Raw genomic sequence first — 18,077 nt, 5'->3', positions numbered from 1 at the left:
CAATAAGAAGAGACAGTGAACGCAAACGTCTAACGTTTTTAACATCTCCTGCTATGCCTTGTATGCCTTTTGAAATGGCAAAAGGGTTCAGCTTCAAGGGTGTCTTGTCAACGGTCTCAAGTACTATGAAACGTGGCCAATGGTCAATAGATGTGGAGGGTCTTAGTTCATTAATATCAGGTTCTGTGTCAAGAGGACGTTTTTTCTTGGTGACAGGGGTTTCGTAAGCCATAGCTAGTGCTTTAAGGTTCATCATCCGAGCTCCCCACCCACCACGGAGTATCACAAGGACAATGCTAATAACAAGTGGGTCTCCAACTTGCAGCACCAAGGATACTCGGATGATATACTCCAGCAGAAGAGTTATAAATAACAAATCCACCAGATTGGCCCATGAGCCACCGCCTTCTGGGCATAAGACTCTAGGCAAAGTTCAAAACATCAGTTTGAAAAATCGTGAACATTTGATATAAACAAATGTACCAAGTCCAAAAGTAAAACATTTGCAAATTAAATGTGTGTAATGACATACAAGTCCATACACAGGGCTTGGCGTGACCAGCCGATTGATAGAATCGGGCCGATTCTACCACCCGTCTAGGTGAAGTAAGGGCCGAAGTAGTGTGTTGAGCACCCTCTTGAGCGCAGTGTGTGAAACCCATTTCTGGTGTCCTCCGCTATGATATTGCAGGAATGCTATGTGCGACATAAAAACAAACTCACTTTTTTAACAATACGGTTGTCTCTTTTACAATACTGTTGTACACAATATCAAAGTAACAGGACGGGAGGTCAGTAACTAACCGAGTGTGGTCTTCACAATCAAGTTGGCGTCGGAAGCAATCGATCTTCGCAACTAGATACGATGACAGTCATCAGCCGTTTTTCCAAGTCTTGACCACCCGACTCCTCAACGTCTAGAGACATGTTCTCTCCAATATTTTTATGGGTTTGGTAAGTTGACTGGTGTTTATAATTTACATGTATACATGATGAATTCAGAAATTGATTTAGTCACGATAGCGCTGAATTATTGTCAAATAAACTTGATATCTAAACTCATTCACTCTAGGGTTTGGATCATGCAAAGGAATTCGAACATAAGGAAGTAATCATAATTCAGAAAATCTGCTCTGAAAATCTACTGTTCACAAGAGGTTTACCAGAGCAAAACTGAGAAGTGTGCCAAACTTAATTTGAGAAATGCGAAAATGTTCTGAAAATTCCACTGTCCTTGGTGGGCAATTTAAGAAAACTTAAGTTAAGTGTCTGGAAGTTAAATTGATAAGTGCGATTTGTTACAGGGGGTGGCGTTCCTTTCAGCAGTTTCCAACATAGTCTCTAAGGCTCTGAATCGCAGTCACTTTCATGCTGCAACTATGGGTACAGTTGAAAGTGGTATAGAGAGAATCTGCCTTGGATGGCAGGAGGTTCGCAAAAATCAGAATCTGAAACAAAAACACCAGCATTCATTTCAGCAATGTAATATGAATTCATTGAAGATCGATGTCGTTGGTTAACCTACTTGTAAGTGCTTCTAAACATAAACGTAAGTGCGAAAAATATTTTTTATCTACAGAATTAGATTAATCATGATTGATTCGAAATGCCAAAGCAGGTTGTTGTACACAATGGCTGTCAGTTTATAAATATTCAGTTTATAAATACCTCGGCTGAAGAAAGAGCACCGAACATACAAGGGACTGTCAAAAAGCTTCGAGCCTAATATATTTCTCTTCTCTGTGTATAAGAAACGTAACGGTATCACATAAACGTAATATGCACAAGTCGCTATTGTCGCACATGACAGCTAAGCACATGTAACAATTAAGAGCACTACGACACTATGAGTGCTGAGTACTCAAGTACTTTCGTACTGCTGCCAATCGCTCTTCAGTGGGCTTTGCCGAGTGGACCTTGGGTACCTAAAACTTTATGATTGCTCTGCACTCAAGCTTGTCCATTTTTGCCGTTTCAGTAGGAGCATGTGTGCTTGGATGTGACTGACGGGCTACTGGTAGCCCTTCGTATGACCAGGATTATTAGCACTGTGTCAAAATAAGTCATGTCAGTCGCCTCATATATCTCTTTTTGAATACAACTACACGTCTAATCACTAATGGCTCCATTAACATCCTCATTAGAATTGGTTTTCAGCAACCCATGCATGCTGTATAAGGCTAGTAACAGGATCGGGTGGTCAGCCTTATTATGGTTGACACATGTATCTTATTTGTATAGACTGATGTTCATGCTTTTGGCATCGGGTTTGCCTGGTTTAGACACGATTGTTAACACGTCGCCGCCATATATCTGAATCATGGCTGAGTGCCACACCTAAAATATCTGATGATAAGAACAATATATTTGTCTTATGGAGCAACCATATTTATTACTACTACTTTCTTTGGTTTTTTAGGGTAGTGAGAAAATGATTTCAGTCGTGGTATCGTATACCTTCAACCCGGGGCTATTCACAGACTAAATGCATAGTACTTACGTAAAGTGTGGTTCAAAGATATGGATTGTATTTTTATATAATAAGGACGATGTTGCGTTCATCGCATCAATGGAACAAGCATCCAAGCATATACACGCTGCCAAAGAAAGCTGGCGAGTACATTCCCTATATACCAGAAGAAGTTCCAGCAACAGCGGGTAAACGCAGCAGAGCGTACAAACTAACACTGAAGAGTGCGTGTGTGTGGTGTTTTTAAGAGGGGAACTAGATGGTCATGACTGTAGACCACACGAACCCGGGGGTTAGGGGTGGGGTGTGTTTACTTGCTTCTCCATAAATACAGCATCATCCCCCCAACCCCAAATCATAAATTATGAGCGGTATTCTAGAACTCTTTGTGATGCAGTTTTATGAGTTCATGCCACACACTTCTTGAAAAGTTCTACTTTGTGCCTTGTTTCTGACGGTACCACTAATGTCCATTATTGTTATTGACAGGTAATTTTACGTGACGGTGGTATTTTGGATCAGGCGCCTGTTTCACAAAACGCTCGTAAGCCTAAGATGTCGTAACTTTTCTAGTAGCATTTGTACCTGGCATACTGTAACATAGGAGGTGCAAATGCTACGAGAAATGTTACGAGATCTCTGGCTTAAGAGAGTTTTGCGAAACTGGACCAAGGGCTTCTGTGTAATATTCGGGATCACGTTAACCATAAGTTGGTGTTTTCAATAATTATTTGTCAGTTTAGAAAAACAAGTATTTAAGACTTACACCTTTTGTGGTGTGGTGTTGTCCATTTGTAATTATATGATTAATGAAGAAGTGCAATTTACGTCACTTAAAAGAGAATGATTTGTTACACATTGTCGTGACTATTTCCTGACGATACAATTTCACAGTGACAGGTAATAATCAAATATGAAACGCACGCAATTTCGTTTTAGCTATAACATTTCCCTTTATATCTTGTATAAACAGATAAACTTATAACAAAGATGCCAAAATGTTCTTATTGCTTTTCTACACAAATGACATGTAAAACTGTCTATCCCACTCGGCTGGTTTTAAAAATACCACTGTATTGCTATTTGAAAGGCAGCTTGTCATTTTGACTTGGGTGTTGTCACATGCATTTCTTCGTAACTTCACGTATTACGTTTTATAAACCAACAGCTTAAATCTAATTGAATGGCTTACCACTGACATGCAAGAAGCAATTGATGATAAAGGTATTTATGGTAAGGGGTTCTGTTTTGACTTCGAAACGTCTTCTGTTAATTTTTTTCAAAGCTGTTTTTCACTTCCAGCGACCTGTCATACCATATACATTTAACGATTCTGTATATATTATTAGAACAGAGAATACTGAAATATTCAGTGCCACTGGCAAGCTGCTATGCTTCAGTATTGATTTTTAACACTCAGTTTGGAAATATACTGAGGTCATTACTATTATATAGCGTTCGACAGACGGTAACGGTGTTTAATAACTAAATTTAGTTACTGTATCTGTTTTAGGTGGACTGTTCAAACGGTAAATTACAGAATTTTTGTGCTGTCGGTTTAAACAGATTTAGCATACACACTGGTCCATTACCACTCTGTTTTCAGTAGTATAAAACTCAAGGTTTGTGATTTGGCAAGACATTGTGGCATTATTGTAGCTATTATCTCACATGGTATATCACTTAACGTCCCTATGTCCTAATGGTCCCTGGTATGTTGATCTACCTTCAGTTGCTGGCGATCTACCGCCCGTTTTAAATATTGTGTTGGCACTTAACACTTCACTATTTTATTTGCTCTCAAACTAGTTCTAAATAAAATGTGATGTTCTAGTTGTAATCCCCAAAAGCAAAATATACGAAAAAAGGAAAAGAAAACAAAAAAAGATAAATGGTAATTCAAACAAATACCAGTAAAATTAAATGATCCATGAGTCATGATGTATCTCTTAGGTACATTCAATATGGCCATCAGAATATTTTGTAGATGCCTACAATGAATCTGATGAAGAGATAAACTGCTTGACTTGTGCAATTTCATGACCTAAATTCACATGCAATTCCATTGTACAAGATGGACACCTACTGAACCGCAAAAGAAACGCAAATTAAAAAACTCATAAACGTAAGCCTTCATGTCTTTCTATTTAAAAACTTGACAAAAACAAAGTGGCGTTTCTTTTGGTGTTAAGTATAGTTCTTCGTGATAGAAACATTTAGAATAATAACAGTTTCAGTGCAGGCAACAGGAAGCTATCTCAGTATGTGGGGATGATCAGGATCCGGGGATAATAACATGTTACATGTGGCAGAGATACTTATCACCATCCTTGCAACTCACCCGTGCTGGAACTTGCCCGAGGACTTTGTAGAAAGCTAATTCTCCATCCTGAGTGAGTGACTCCGCTTTCAGCCGTAAGATCTCGTCAGTCAGGCTGTTCAAAGCGGTTGGTGTTGTTTTGCCTGTAAGGAACGTATTTATGTTAAAAGGAATCTCTGAACAGAATCGAAATATGTGACTTATTTTCGTAGGCCTGATCCAGCTATGTTGGAATTGTTGCTACAGAGTGATTGAGTCAGCGAGTAAGTGAGAACACTAGGGAAAATACCTAACACGGTATAAGACTATTTAAGACTGAAACAAATAAGACTACTGGAAGTTTAGGCTTAATGCACTGATGCCAATTTCCATTTACTTTTTTGTAACAGCTTATAGCAAAGGTCACAAATTAACGACAAAAGTAAATAAAAAAATAAACAAAAACATAACAAAAACATGTGGCAGGGATTTACGTTGAGTCCTGTGTTTGGGGGGATCCCGGGACTCATGCTTATAATTTATAATCCGGGGTCCTGGACTAGAAACTTAGGGTCCCAGACACTTAAACATTATCAATGATATTGTTGTTACATTCTGTACCATGATTAGTACATTACTTGTTACAGTAATGAGATTGCAAGTGATACCAGAATCCAGCTAGTAGCAAACTAGTGATAACTGTTGTTACTTAACTGGAATTTGTGAAAAAAACTGCGTCCCTGTGGATGCACTAATAAATTTGATTGCGTCCACTGTCAATTTTCATGCGTAATGGATGCAGGAATTTGCGTCCTGTAAATTCCTGACATGAGGCATGACTACCAAGTTAGCAAGCTTGAGTCGCCCTTAGTCGCCTTTCGTGACAAGCATGAGATTCTGGAGATCACTTTTAACCCGGATCTTCATGGGCAAACAGTAACGGACTTACCAGGTGCAAAGGTGACTTCAATGAAGTACAGGTTAGAATCCGAAAAGCTGCTGGGTCCATGTCCTAGTAATGTATTGGTTATCCCAAGATCATCCGCTAAACTCTCACCGTCGTATAATGTAGTTACAGAGAAGTCCGCCCCAATCCTAACATACTCTGTTGTCACCCATTTCCATGAACAGCGGGACCTAGCGGTTGCAACTGATATGAAATGACAATGAAGAGTGAGTGAGCGAGTGAGTGAGTGAATATTTGTCGTCACATCGGCAATACTTCAGCCATATCGTGACGAAAATCAAATATGACATCGATAAGGAATAAATGTAAAATATAAGATAAAACATCATCAAGGGACAATAAAACAACGACAGTGCCACAGTTAGATTAAAACCTAGCATTAAATGTTAAAATACACACAATTCACAATAAGGACAATACACAGCAACTGATGGGAAATCACCATAATTAGACGGTTCGTTTGCCAGAGGATACGCATGGCTAACCAGAGTCATGGTTAAGAGAAATTCATTGGCTCACCCACATCACATGACCATAGTAAGGCACGATGACTCATGCATAGGCAGGACGTAACAGGTCAGGAAAGGTTAATGAATTCATGTTTGTTCTAGTGCAGTCATGCATAAAGTGAGTGAGTTTAGTTTTACGCCGCACTCTTCAATATTCCAGCTATATGGCGGCGGTCTGTAAATAATCGAGTCTGGACCAAACAATCCAGTGATCAACAATGTGAGCATCGATCTGCGCAGTTGGGAATCGATGACATGTCCCAACTAAGTCGGAGTCTGACCCCTGAATCCCGTTAGTCGCCTCTTACTACAACCATAATCGCCTTTTATGGCAAGTATGGGTTGCTTAAGGCCTGTTCTATCTCGGACCTTCGCTGGTCGTCATGCAGAGAACCTTTCATGAATGCCATACTGGTTCTGGTCACGATATACCTGAAAATCGCCTCCAAATTCTCCAGCAAATTAAACGACAGTCTGAGGACCCCTCACATACTCATTGGGAAAGAATAGAATATTGACGGTATGAGTGAGTGAGTGAGTGAGTTAGGATTTAAAGTCACATATTAACGGTATGACAAATACATTAAATGAGAATATTACACAGGTTTTAATGGCATCCTTCGTGCATATCTTAATATAACACTTAGCATTTGCATTTCAGACCGAACAAAATCGTTTTACACAAGGACAAAACGAACTGTCAGCTTTCTATATCCTAATCCGTGCAGTTTAAGTACTTCAACCTGGGAACGAAACAGTTGTCGGAGTTAGTGGCGACATTCAACAATTTACAGTCCGACTTTAAAAGTCAAATTTAACTTAGTAGGATTTTAAAAGTATCATTCTTGTCCTTTTAACTTTGAAAAAAAAATATCATATAATCCAATTTGGGACCATGCAGGCAGCAACGTTACTGTAAGTCCCCATGGTCCCTAGTATGGTGATCTACCTTCATTTGTTGGCGATCTATAGCCTGTTTTCATGTTGTATTGTAGAAACAGTTTTGACTTTCCATGCTAGTTTTAATTCTAACTGTGATATTCTAGATGTCTGATCATGACAGGTTTTTACAATATACATATATGCCATTTCAATGTCAAATATGTTTTCGTCACGATATGACTGAAATAGTGCATATGTAACGTTAAATACTAACTCCCCCACTTACTCATTTAGAGTCCGAGTTTTAGAATGTGTAACATCATGAACGCTTTGAGGCAAGTCTGCTTTTGTGTGTCATCGGTTAGGACGGTAACTCTAAGCCAACCTCCGGTGCAAGTTTGCAGTTACAGCTGTCGGCATTTTACGAGAGTTTGATGGATAACCTAATCTCCTCTCCCTTCAGGCCATATAATAATCTCTTGATTCTCATTACCCCCCGACAGAAAAAACTCGCCTCCACCCGAATTTTGTATTTTATTTTTACAATGGTATAGGGTTCACCAAGCAATCAAGTAATAGCAGCAACGAAAGAAATAATGCTGTTACGATTCGTAATGTAAAGATGTTTTGCTGAATAACCTTACCTACAATTGCCCTGGGTTCCCCTCTGACCTGCAAATATATATTGGAATCAGCTTGAACTAGTTCCTGAGTGAGTGAGTTTAGTTTTACGCCGTACCCAGCAATATTCCAGCTATATGGCGGCGGTCTGTAAATAATCGAGTCTGGACCAAACAATCCAGTGATCAACAATGTGAGCATCGATCTGCGCAGTTGGGAATCGATGACATGTCCCAACTAAGTCAGCGTGCCTGACTACTCGATCCCGATAAGCATGGTCGACTTTTATGGCAAGCAGGGGTTACTAAAGGCCTATTCTACCCCGGGACCTTCACGGGTCATTAGTTCCTGAAATGATGCGACAGATGTATAGAAACAAAGATGGAAGCGACAACAAAAATATTGTTTTATTTTTGATAATAATAAGTTTGTTATTGTAAGTTTTGTTTGCTTGTTGTTCACGGCTGCAATACGTAAGTAATCAATTAAGTGATCAACAGCATGAGTATCGATGTAAGCAATTGGGACACGTGTTAACCACATCAGCAATCGTATCCACCCGATCTAATCTTATTTACGACTAACGATCACTTCTATCCTGGATCTTCACGGGTAAGCCTTATTTCTGTTAAGATCCTAAAAAGTTGAAGATACACATTTTAGAGATGTTCACCACACCGATGGCACCAACATGTTTACCATAAAACGTTTGGTAGGATTTTAAAGGCCTATGATGTTATAACTCTCACAGCCAAAGACACCACCAAATATTACTTCTTCTATATTAAGTAGATATTACATTATAGCACGTGCAGGTCGTTTCATGATACAGTAAACTATTGGTACAACGAAGTCAACGTTATTTCGTTATAACCGGATTTCGACTAAAACCCTCAGTAAGAGGCCTGGTCAAAGAAGACTGTCCGTTGTATCCGTCAGTTCATGGTTACTTTTGCTGTATTTTGTACTGACATATAAGGGATTTTCTCCAACATTTATTCCTGTTTACCTGTGCATATACTTTTACTTTTGGTGTTTTTATTTAAATAATCACATCAGCAGTCAGCAGTCACAGATAATAACAAATCAATACATTAACTTAGGTTAACAAATCGTGAATGTATGAATGTATGCCTTGGGTAACACAACCATGTGTTAACTCGCGAGTTTGGGGAATCAGCTCGCTTATCAGCTAGGAGGTGAAATTTTAAAACGAACGGGGGGATATTATTAACATGGTGGAAATGCACAATATTTTATAAAGATTCTATGACAAAATATTTTATTGAAATATCGAAATGCTACACGTGCCATATCTTCAGTCTGCCAAGGGTCACACTGATAACGAAGGTCCAAGACCAGTATCTTGTAAGTGTCAACAGATAGAGATAGGCTAATCCAATTTATCGTGTACTTCACTCGTGGTCACACTGATATCGAATGTCCAAGACCAATATCTTGTATGTGTCAGCAGATGCATCATGTCTTTCGCTTGTCAACGACGTTGTGGTCAATACGTTATGAAAATCTTCATGTAATTGTGACAGATAGAGTAACTTAACTTCGCAGTAGGTACGTTATCGGTAGTCGAATTAGGCAATAGGATTTAGATACAACAACTTATCAGCAATATTATCAGTAAACCCGATTAGCTATGACAACTGGGAAAGGGTATAAAACAGGGACGACCACAGTCACAAATCATCCTGTGACTGTGGCATAATAAACTCCTTGTTTGTTCACTCAGGTTCTCGTGTTGTGTGTGGGTTGGTATAGTTACACCTCCTAGCTGCTAAGCGAGCTGATTCCCCAAACTCGCGAGTTAACACATGTGATCGGCTTTGGTCTAATGGCTAATGCGCCTTACGTCGCTTTTAGTAATATTCCAGCAATATCACGGCAAGGGACACCAGAAATGGGCTTCACACATTACACCTATATGGCGTATTGTACCTAGGTTATCGGAGTAACGTGCGAGCGTTCTAACCACTTGGCTACCCACGCCTATGACAAACGAGACTAACCTAGGATGAAAATATAATGTCTCTTGAAAACGAGCACTGAAATTGTCACAATTTTTTACACAAAATACGCATGTGATCTTAAAATTCGATGATTAATTGACAGGTGAAGCATTTCGAACTACGTATTTGTTTCAAGACGATCAGCAATATAGATAAGCTGTATAATCGTGAAAAAAGTATTGATTGTTTTCCGAGTCGTTGATCATTAATCCCATATCATGCATGAGAAAATATATGTATTATATCCGATATTGCCATGCACCTTGTGAACCGTTGGTCAAACATTCTACCTCTTCTAGTGATTCAAAAATATCACAAACAATAGTAAGGATATATATTTGCATAATGGGGAAGATTTTCTTTGGATTATGAGCTCCAAGCTCACGATACTGTCGCAGGTGCTGAACTCGTACATTTTTGACTTCTGAAACACTTACCAAAATCGTGCTTACAGATTTTATTATTTTAGACATTTTAATGGCGTTTGGGCGCTGGGGATATTTCTTTGATCTGCATCGGGAGGCAACAAGATTCGTCTTCTCTGTATAACATTTAAATGGGTGTGTATCAGTTTATGAATATCAAGTCCTGTACCATGAAAAACACGTCATTTGGAATATAATGCACTTCTTCATTAGAGGAACCCCTTCCCTACATTGTTATGCATATCACTTATGCCATTCAAATACATTATATAACGGAGGTACAAAGTGGCTACAAACGATGTGTAGACGTACCTTAAATCGATAGATGTCGTCGATGCCGTAACTTTGCCAAATGTACCGATTTATTTGCCCGAGTTCACCATCTTCGTTCCTGTCTACCAAAGGAGGAAGCTTCACATCAAGCAGATAGATGTTGTCGTCTCCTTCATTTTCTACAATCATGGCAACCACCAACAGAACAACTACAGATACAAATGACTTCATATTCTTCTTCCGTTTGGCCTAAGCTCCTTAGAACACGATATGGAGTGTCTGTCAAAACGGCAATATCCAACAATGACTGGTTAGGAAATTGGTTTAGTTTAGTTATTCACGTGTAAAGGCAACGTCACATGGGAGACCGGCAGTGACCTTCGTCATGTTAAAGGTTTGTATTTAATGAGGGTTTACACCACAGGTCAGTCATCATCCGGTGTTATCGTTTACGGGGCTTACTGGTCATGGACAGAGAAGTTCAAGGCCAATTATGCTACTAAAAATTTGAATGTGTACTGATTGCAGTGTGAGAGAGTGTGGGTTTCGGTTTTTGTCGCTTTTTGCAATATTCCAGCACGGCATTGGACACCAGAAATGGGCTTCAGACATTGCACCCATGTGGGAAATGAACCCGGGTATTCGGGGTGACGAGCTCATGCTTTAACCACTAGGTTACCCAACCGCTCCGTAATGTGTAAGAAGCGGTCTGAATGTTCTATAGCATATATTCAATGTCACCTGTTTCACTGGGGTGTTAAATGCCGCCTTTGACATTATGTCATGCCACCTGTTTAGTGTGCCCCACCTACAAATTTAGTTCCATCGTAATGAATTCTTATGAGGGGATGTCGAAAGGTAGTGAGCCTAACTATTCTCTCGGTGTCCAAAATGTGTAACGTTACCATTTTATTGTGAACTGATCATTAGCAAAGCCATATCCAAAGTTTTTCAAATATGTGGGTAATGTGGTTCACGAGATATGAGTCATCACAACACATTGGGGTATTGTTCCTCGTTTGTAAGCGGGGTACAAATGAACTAATAGAAGAGCGCTCATCCAAAGTGACATATATGAGGTAAGCGAAGGATAATGCCACCAACGTCGTGAAGTTCCATCTCTCTACGTAAAATGCATGATGCACTCCTAGTGCCACGTGACTAGTGTAAGCGAATCAGATAATTCGTTTTATACACGTACAAACCTACAATGAAGCTCTACCCATAGCCAAACATGGGCGTGTTCATACCGATCCTTCAGATTACCGATCCATTTCATTAATTAGTTGCGTTTGCATAACCAAAGTATTAATACAAAACAATATTTCAAATCACAGGAAATAATGTGGATTTCTTACTGACCAATTTACTTTGGAGTCATTCTTTAATATTTACAAACACCATGCAGAGTCAATATTTAGCGGTTGATAAACATCGTACGGCATTGCATTGAAAGGATTTACATCATCGTAAATTGAGAGGCTGTTTGCGCCATTTATTTCCGAGGTTTTAACGGACAGGCAGTTTGAGCTGAAATGAGATTTAACGTCGCATATGGCGACGTTGTGCGGGTATATGTGGGACTGATTGTACTATCCCAAACTTAAGCTGGTCTAGTGTTTGCTCACTCTGATACCATGCTGCAGTTCAGTTTGAAAACCCCACGTAGATACATTATACTGACTCCGAGCCGAGTTCTTGTTGCACCCATTACCCATAAAAGGCAGAGACCAACAAGTACCACATTTTAACGTCTTTTGGTATGGCGCAGTCTGGAATCGAACCCGTGCCCTTCCGCTCACCGGGCGGGCACATTGACCATGGAATCAGTCACGGGTAATTTGAAGTCCGCGTGGGTGTCTGGTCATTATTTATAAACGGGATCAGAGTGCCAGACAAAGTTGTATTTCATTTGTCACATTATTGATAATAACATAATAAGGCCAATTATAAATCACATTATTGACAATAGCATAATGACGGCACTTAAATAGCCTCCGCGGAAGATAATGGACAATATTACCCCTGGTAACCCAAGCCCGTAAAACCACACACATATAATTACACAGATAAAAACAGGCAGAGAACATACATATGCGCATACGTACATACATTGGACAGACTTAAAATGGAATGAAAAAGGAAGATTTATCGGCTCGCAATAGAAAGCTTTTAATCAGCACACGTACTGAATTCAATTTTAATGGAAGTCGCAGCTATAAAGATAGAAGAAAAAACCCGATACCATCACGATGCAGAGAGGATCATTAAAATGCTATCCTGTACAACTAAAATATTTAGGTAGAACAAATATCATGAATTAAACAATTAGCCCGTACCTATTCTGGCGTCACTTGTCATTAATTGCTGGAATATGGCTGAATGTGTCCTTAAACTAAAACAAACTCGGGTTTTTTTTAAATTGAGAAAGCTAAAACATTAACATACTTACAACATCATAGTAGTTATCAGTATTGTTAATTTTCTAGTTTATCTTTTTACTATGCCCCATGAAACAACCAAAGGGAAAAATACACCTTTGCAAAGGGTAATTGAACGGTTTTGATTTTGTCATATTGATAACACTCACAATTTCCACTGTGATTCTATATTTTACTCTCACTTCAAGTTTCACAGTTGACAATTAAACTACTACTTGGAACTCAAACTCAAAATAAACTTTCAGATAATGGCTATTTTCAAATTATTTTCTTATTCTTTTCAAACAGATAAGACATATATAAGAAATATGTGCCACAATCACGTGTAGTTTAATTATGAATTCGACGATATTCATGTAGATAAGCTGACTCCATGCATAATGCATGTAGGTGTAGAGAACGTATGAAACTGGAACGCATATTTTATTTCAGCAAAGTTGTTACAGGACGTGTAAGGTGCCAAACATGCAGTGTAAAATACTCTTGTTAGTTGTTGCTTATTTCTGTCTGAAGTGTAGCGTATGTGTCAAATATACAAAATACAAATCGGTGAGGTCTAACTCCGAGAGGAAAGGAAAATCCAGCAGTGCTACGAGAATGAGCAGCATGATGTGTGCCATCAAGTGCACGTCCAAAGTCGAGTGCTTATATTTCGGATACAGTAAACACAATGCACGTTGTAAACTGTGGATACTGAAAGGAAAGAGTATTTCTTCTGAGTCTGACTCCTTGACTACCATTAAGTGGAAAGGTAAGTTTAATTATTACTATTTATAGATTTGGATGAAATTGCGATCCTGGTAGTCAGACTGGTAAGGAATTTTAAAACATTTTCTTAACTAAAATGTAAAACTAGTGCAAATTACAAAAGCTGTTGTATATTTTCAACTGAAACCGCCAGTTTGGTCTTGGTACAACCAGACTGGTAAGGTGTCCTGAAACTTTTTCGAAAATATAAAAATTACAAAACCTGTTTTTTATTTTCAAATGAAAATTCAATTCAAGTCCGGTATAATGATACACACAATTGCAAATAGAATATATATGAAAATGTGTATATCAAAGTGAAAATGAAAATGAGTGATATGAGTTATAATTGTTAGGTTGGTTGATTGTGTTTGACAGTCTTATAAATGATTATTTCAGCTGTATGTCCAACCCCGCCACGTGTAAAACACGCAAAGCGTAAGATGGTCAAAGGAACTGCGCATTACCAGTGCAATAGGAATTTCAGACTATTTGGAAACAACGACATCAAGTGTCACGCATATTGGCCTGTGGCTCCAAAATGTAAGAGGACACACTGGAGAAGTCCCATAATGGTGAGTTTATCTTTGTGTTGTGTGAATGTTTGTATTTCTATTTTTCAAGGGGTGCTGGCTGAACTGGCAAATCCAATCTAACAATACAATACTACAAACTAGGAAACATCGAATAAGTTTGGGTTCACACTTTTTCTGTTTGTTTTCGTTTATATCTATAACGGTTGACACAATAATTATTTGAACCTCAAGTCTGAGGTTAAGCCTTGTATATGAAGCTGGTTAACGCCAGTACTCACTCACTCACTCACTCACTCACTCACTCACTGTGATAAGGATGATATGAGCACTAAAAGCCATGGCGTGTGGTTCTGTGCATAAAGTTCAGGTCACAATCAGGTGAAGTTAAGCAACGATGGGCGCGGACAGTGCTTGGATGGGTGACCGACAGCTTCATTCTAGTTTCTACGACTTCAGTCCTGCCCCACAACGAATCATGTGACTATAACCCTCTAGCGCCTAACAGGTTTGGTTTATACTGCTTTGACAGCGCTATTAACATTCACCTCATCAGTGGACTTTAGAGCAATATACATGTAATATGAAATAATAACAATAATATAAAATCACAATGTATTTAACAACTCATTCGTACAGAACATTCGTGATGAAGATATACCCCAAACCTGCAACAATTACATTAATAGATCTATGGATCTCATTGGTTAGCCAATGATAAAGTAACGTTAGGAACCCTTTGGGGTCAGACGCAAGTCAAATAAAACGTTATCGATTACACAAAATTGCAAAGAGACGTAATTAATATAAAAACTTGACTGATCTCAGATCATCAAGAAACAAATATATTTCTGCGATAAACCGGTGTAGCCCTCTAAAGTTTCAAATTCTGTTTATAATGCTGTTGGTATCAAGACATAGAAACGACTGACCAACGTGGGTTTAAGGTCACTTAATGACAGTCGTCACTGTACTCGTTTTGTCTGCAGTGACCCATAGGAAAAGCTTATTTTTCTTCATAATAGTTGCGGATTCGTCAGTTGTAAGAAATCACAAAGGAGATCTGCTTGATTGTCAGTTGTCTCCTATCACTATTAACATTTATCTTACCAAAGTGAGTGGGTGAGTCTAGTTTTACGCCGTACTCAACAATATTCCAGCGGCGGTCTGTATGTGATTGAGTCTTGGTCAGACAATCCAGTGATCAACAGCATGAGCATCGATCTGCGCAACCAAGTCAGCGAGTCTAACCACGACATGCATGGGTTACTGAAGGCAAATAGCACGGACCTTCACAGGTCCTATCCAAGATGAGGTTTGCCATTTTATGTTTCATTGGACACAATAGCAAAAGAGACTGGTCCAGATGGAATAAGAGATAAAAAGGGGGACTTGAACGCACAGCACCCAAACTAGTATCCACAAAACTCGTGTCCTCGCCAATCCGCAATTTCGATATTGAAATTAGCATATCAATTCTTTCGAATATTTTGAATGTTTCAAATAATGACGTGGTACTTTTTCACATTAGCCTACATTCTGTGTGCCAAAAGTACTTGAGAAATGTATTTTATCAAATATGCATTAGCCTAGTATCAACGTTTTTTGTCAACAATTTACACTCAGGATTTAATCAAGGAGATTCCACAGTAAATTAGTAATGCGCTGATATTTTGAAAGAGCTTTTGATCTTGACAGGGTGGCTCAAAGGTATTTTAAGCTAGAAATGTATGGCATTCGAGGAGACCTGCTTAATTGTTTGAAATTAATTATGAAATAGAGTAAGTACAGTTCCCGCAAATGTATAGGATGGAGTGCCCCAGGGTTCCCTAGTGGTTAGGCTCACTTACCTGGCTGGCATATGTCATCGTATCTCAGGGGCATGTATCATTACACCGGGTGTTGATCGTTGGATTGTCTCGTCCAGACCAGTTGTGACTGTGTGCTCAAAGGTTGCCACGGCCTTACGTATCGTAGCTAAGACAAGTATCAGGAGTGAAATACCTGAATAAAATATAATTGCAGGTGACGCTCTAAACACAATTATTTTACAGTCAACCAAAAATCTCCCTTGGGCTTTGAGGTTCGCCAGTCCGAAGCCGCTTGTTTGATTCACGGCTTGGGTAGAGTTAATGAGGCCCATTACTGATGATCCCTGTGTGGTACTGTAGGATATTGCTACATGCGGCATAAAACCCTCCCCCATTGACTTTAAGAAAGGCAGCTTACATATGTAAGAGTAGTCCTTGTGAAGTGTGAAACTGGATAGTTCAGGAAAACTTCACTTTTTACTGACTCCCTTTGATTTACTCTCCATTTAAGAACCAAGAATCTGAATCCTGTAGGTTTGCATAACATTCAATGTACAAACAGCTCCTGAGATTGACGTCTCAGGTAGTATAACGTCAGAATATGTGGTAAATGTGACAAAGACCATAAACAACTGATGAATCAACGAGAACGTGACGTGATAGTTAATATAAATCCCAAATGTATGAATAACATGCCTGTCCTCCACTGACAGAAAATAACTAGAATATCACAGGTACGGTGTAAAATAGTTAATGGCAGTTACGAGAAGACATTATTAATCGATAATACGACATGAAATTAGGATATACAGATGGCCAGGCACCATTCGAGAGGCCATTTGGACTTACAATAGATTTCCCTTCTGATGAACCCAAGCTAGACTGACACCATCCCTTCAGTCCTTGATACACCAGATCATTCATTATTCAAAAGGTTTTCAAAACAGACCATGTTAAAATGACCCTGCTTGTTTCCGTTAGGTAGATATACAATCTTTTTTTTCAGCGTGTTGAGGCCATGTTTTTCAATTTCAGCCAAAGGGCGTGTTTACAGCCGATATTCCATGGGGCATGAAAGAAAATTCTTCACTATCATTGACGGGATTCACAACTCAGGGCAGGTATGGAGTCGTCATGTACATTCCCTGGTGTCAGTTCTTGTAATTCTTGAGTAACTGGAATTAGTGGTTAAAGCTTGGAACGTTTCAAAAGTTTGGCAACGAACACCAAACCTAAAAACTCGTATGTAATTCGTAACAAATTCGTAGTGCATTCATAGGCATCAAAACTGAGTCGTAATCGGTTCGCAGGCAGTCGTAGGTATTTTCAACTCATGTGTGGTTTCGTCCATTCATGATCTGAAAATGAATCGGCTGCAAATCACCACCAATCGGTCACAAATCACACAGATATACCCCAGGAAGGTACGGAGTAAGTAAAAACGGTATTCGAATCAGCTACGACTAGCAGCAAATTGGGCATGGACAGAGTTTCAAACTGACTCCAGTGCTGACGATTGTAACACGAAATCCAGGAATCAGCATGATGGCAAGAGAGAGGGGAAGAACGGGTAGATTGAAAACAGACAGACACACATACACACACACGCGCGCACCACCACCACTACTACTGTCACTCGGGTGTACTTCTCCTGCTTCATCTAAGGAGTCCTCTTCTGGCAAACAGCTGCTGTTCCAGTTACAGGGCTAATGCTACACCTACCCTACGTTGAACAAAAGGGTGTAGGCTTTTTCATACCTTCGTTGTCTGCCACGAATTGTAGCCAAATCGCACGAATATTCGTAACTATCATACTTGTATCGTAACTGAATCGTAGAGCGTCACGAATTGAAGCAAAAAACTTGCACAATTCTACGAAACTTCTCGAATCTCCCAAGTTTTCAGTTCGAGGTCTGTGTTGAATATGGACATGAGTTACCACTTATAACGTGTTCGTCAGATCGTGTCACTTTGAGTGGCGTCACGCTGTCGATCAACTGTATGTCACTGCGTCGCTGTATGTTTCACCTGGCGTAGGTTCCATACCCTCCTGATCACATGTACAAAATGCACAC

At 39.3% G+C, this 18,077-nt stretch overlaps 1 protein-coding gene across 1 annotated transcript; it reads right to left on the bottom strand.

Moving 5' to 3' along the window:
• Nucleotides 1–969: 969 nt before the first annotated feature.
• On the bottom strand, nucleotides 970–10,779 carry LOC137265846 (uncharacterized). The gene is made up of 5 exons (XM_067801307.1): nucleotides 10,510–10,779; nucleotides 7,772–7,799; nucleotides 5,719–5,919; nucleotides 4,812–4,933; nucleotides 970–1,448 (listed from the first exon to the last, which is right to left on the bottom strand). The coding sequence occupies exons 1-5, from the start codon at nucleotides 10,699–10,701 to the stop codon at nucleotides 1,320–1,322; spliced, it is 672 nt and encodes a 223-aa protein (XP_067657408.1). The 5' UTR covers nucleotides 10,702–10,779; the 3' UTR covers nucleotides 970–1,319.
• Between the last annotated feature and the right edge of the window lie 7,298 nt (nucleotides 10,780–18,077).

This window comes from Haliotis asinina, chromosome 15 (assembly GCF_037392515.1).
Source record: "Haliotis asinina isolate JCU_RB_2024 chromosome 15, JCU_Hal_asi_v2, whole genome shotgun sequence".
NCBI classification, from domain to species: Eukaryota; Metazoa; Mollusca; class Gastropoda; order Lepetellida; family Haliotidae; genus Haliotis; species Haliotis asinina.
This window is presented reverse-complemented; position numbering and strand designations above follow the sequence as displayed.

Excerpts from the sequence above, each read along its gene's own strand:
- LOC137265846 (XM_067801307.1), bottom strand. The coding sequence starts at position 10,701 with ATGAAGTCATTTGTATCTGTAGTTGTTCTGTTGGTGGTTGCCATGATT. Across the intron at positions 7,800-10,509 it reads ACGACATCTATCGATTTAAG|GTCAGAGGGGAACCCAGGGC; the intron begins GTACGTCTACAC and ends ATATATTTGCAG. Across the intron at positions 4,934-5,718 it reads TGAAGTCACCTTTGCACCTG|GCAAAACAACACCAACCGCT; the intron begins GTAAGTCCGTTA and ends CGTTCCTTACAG.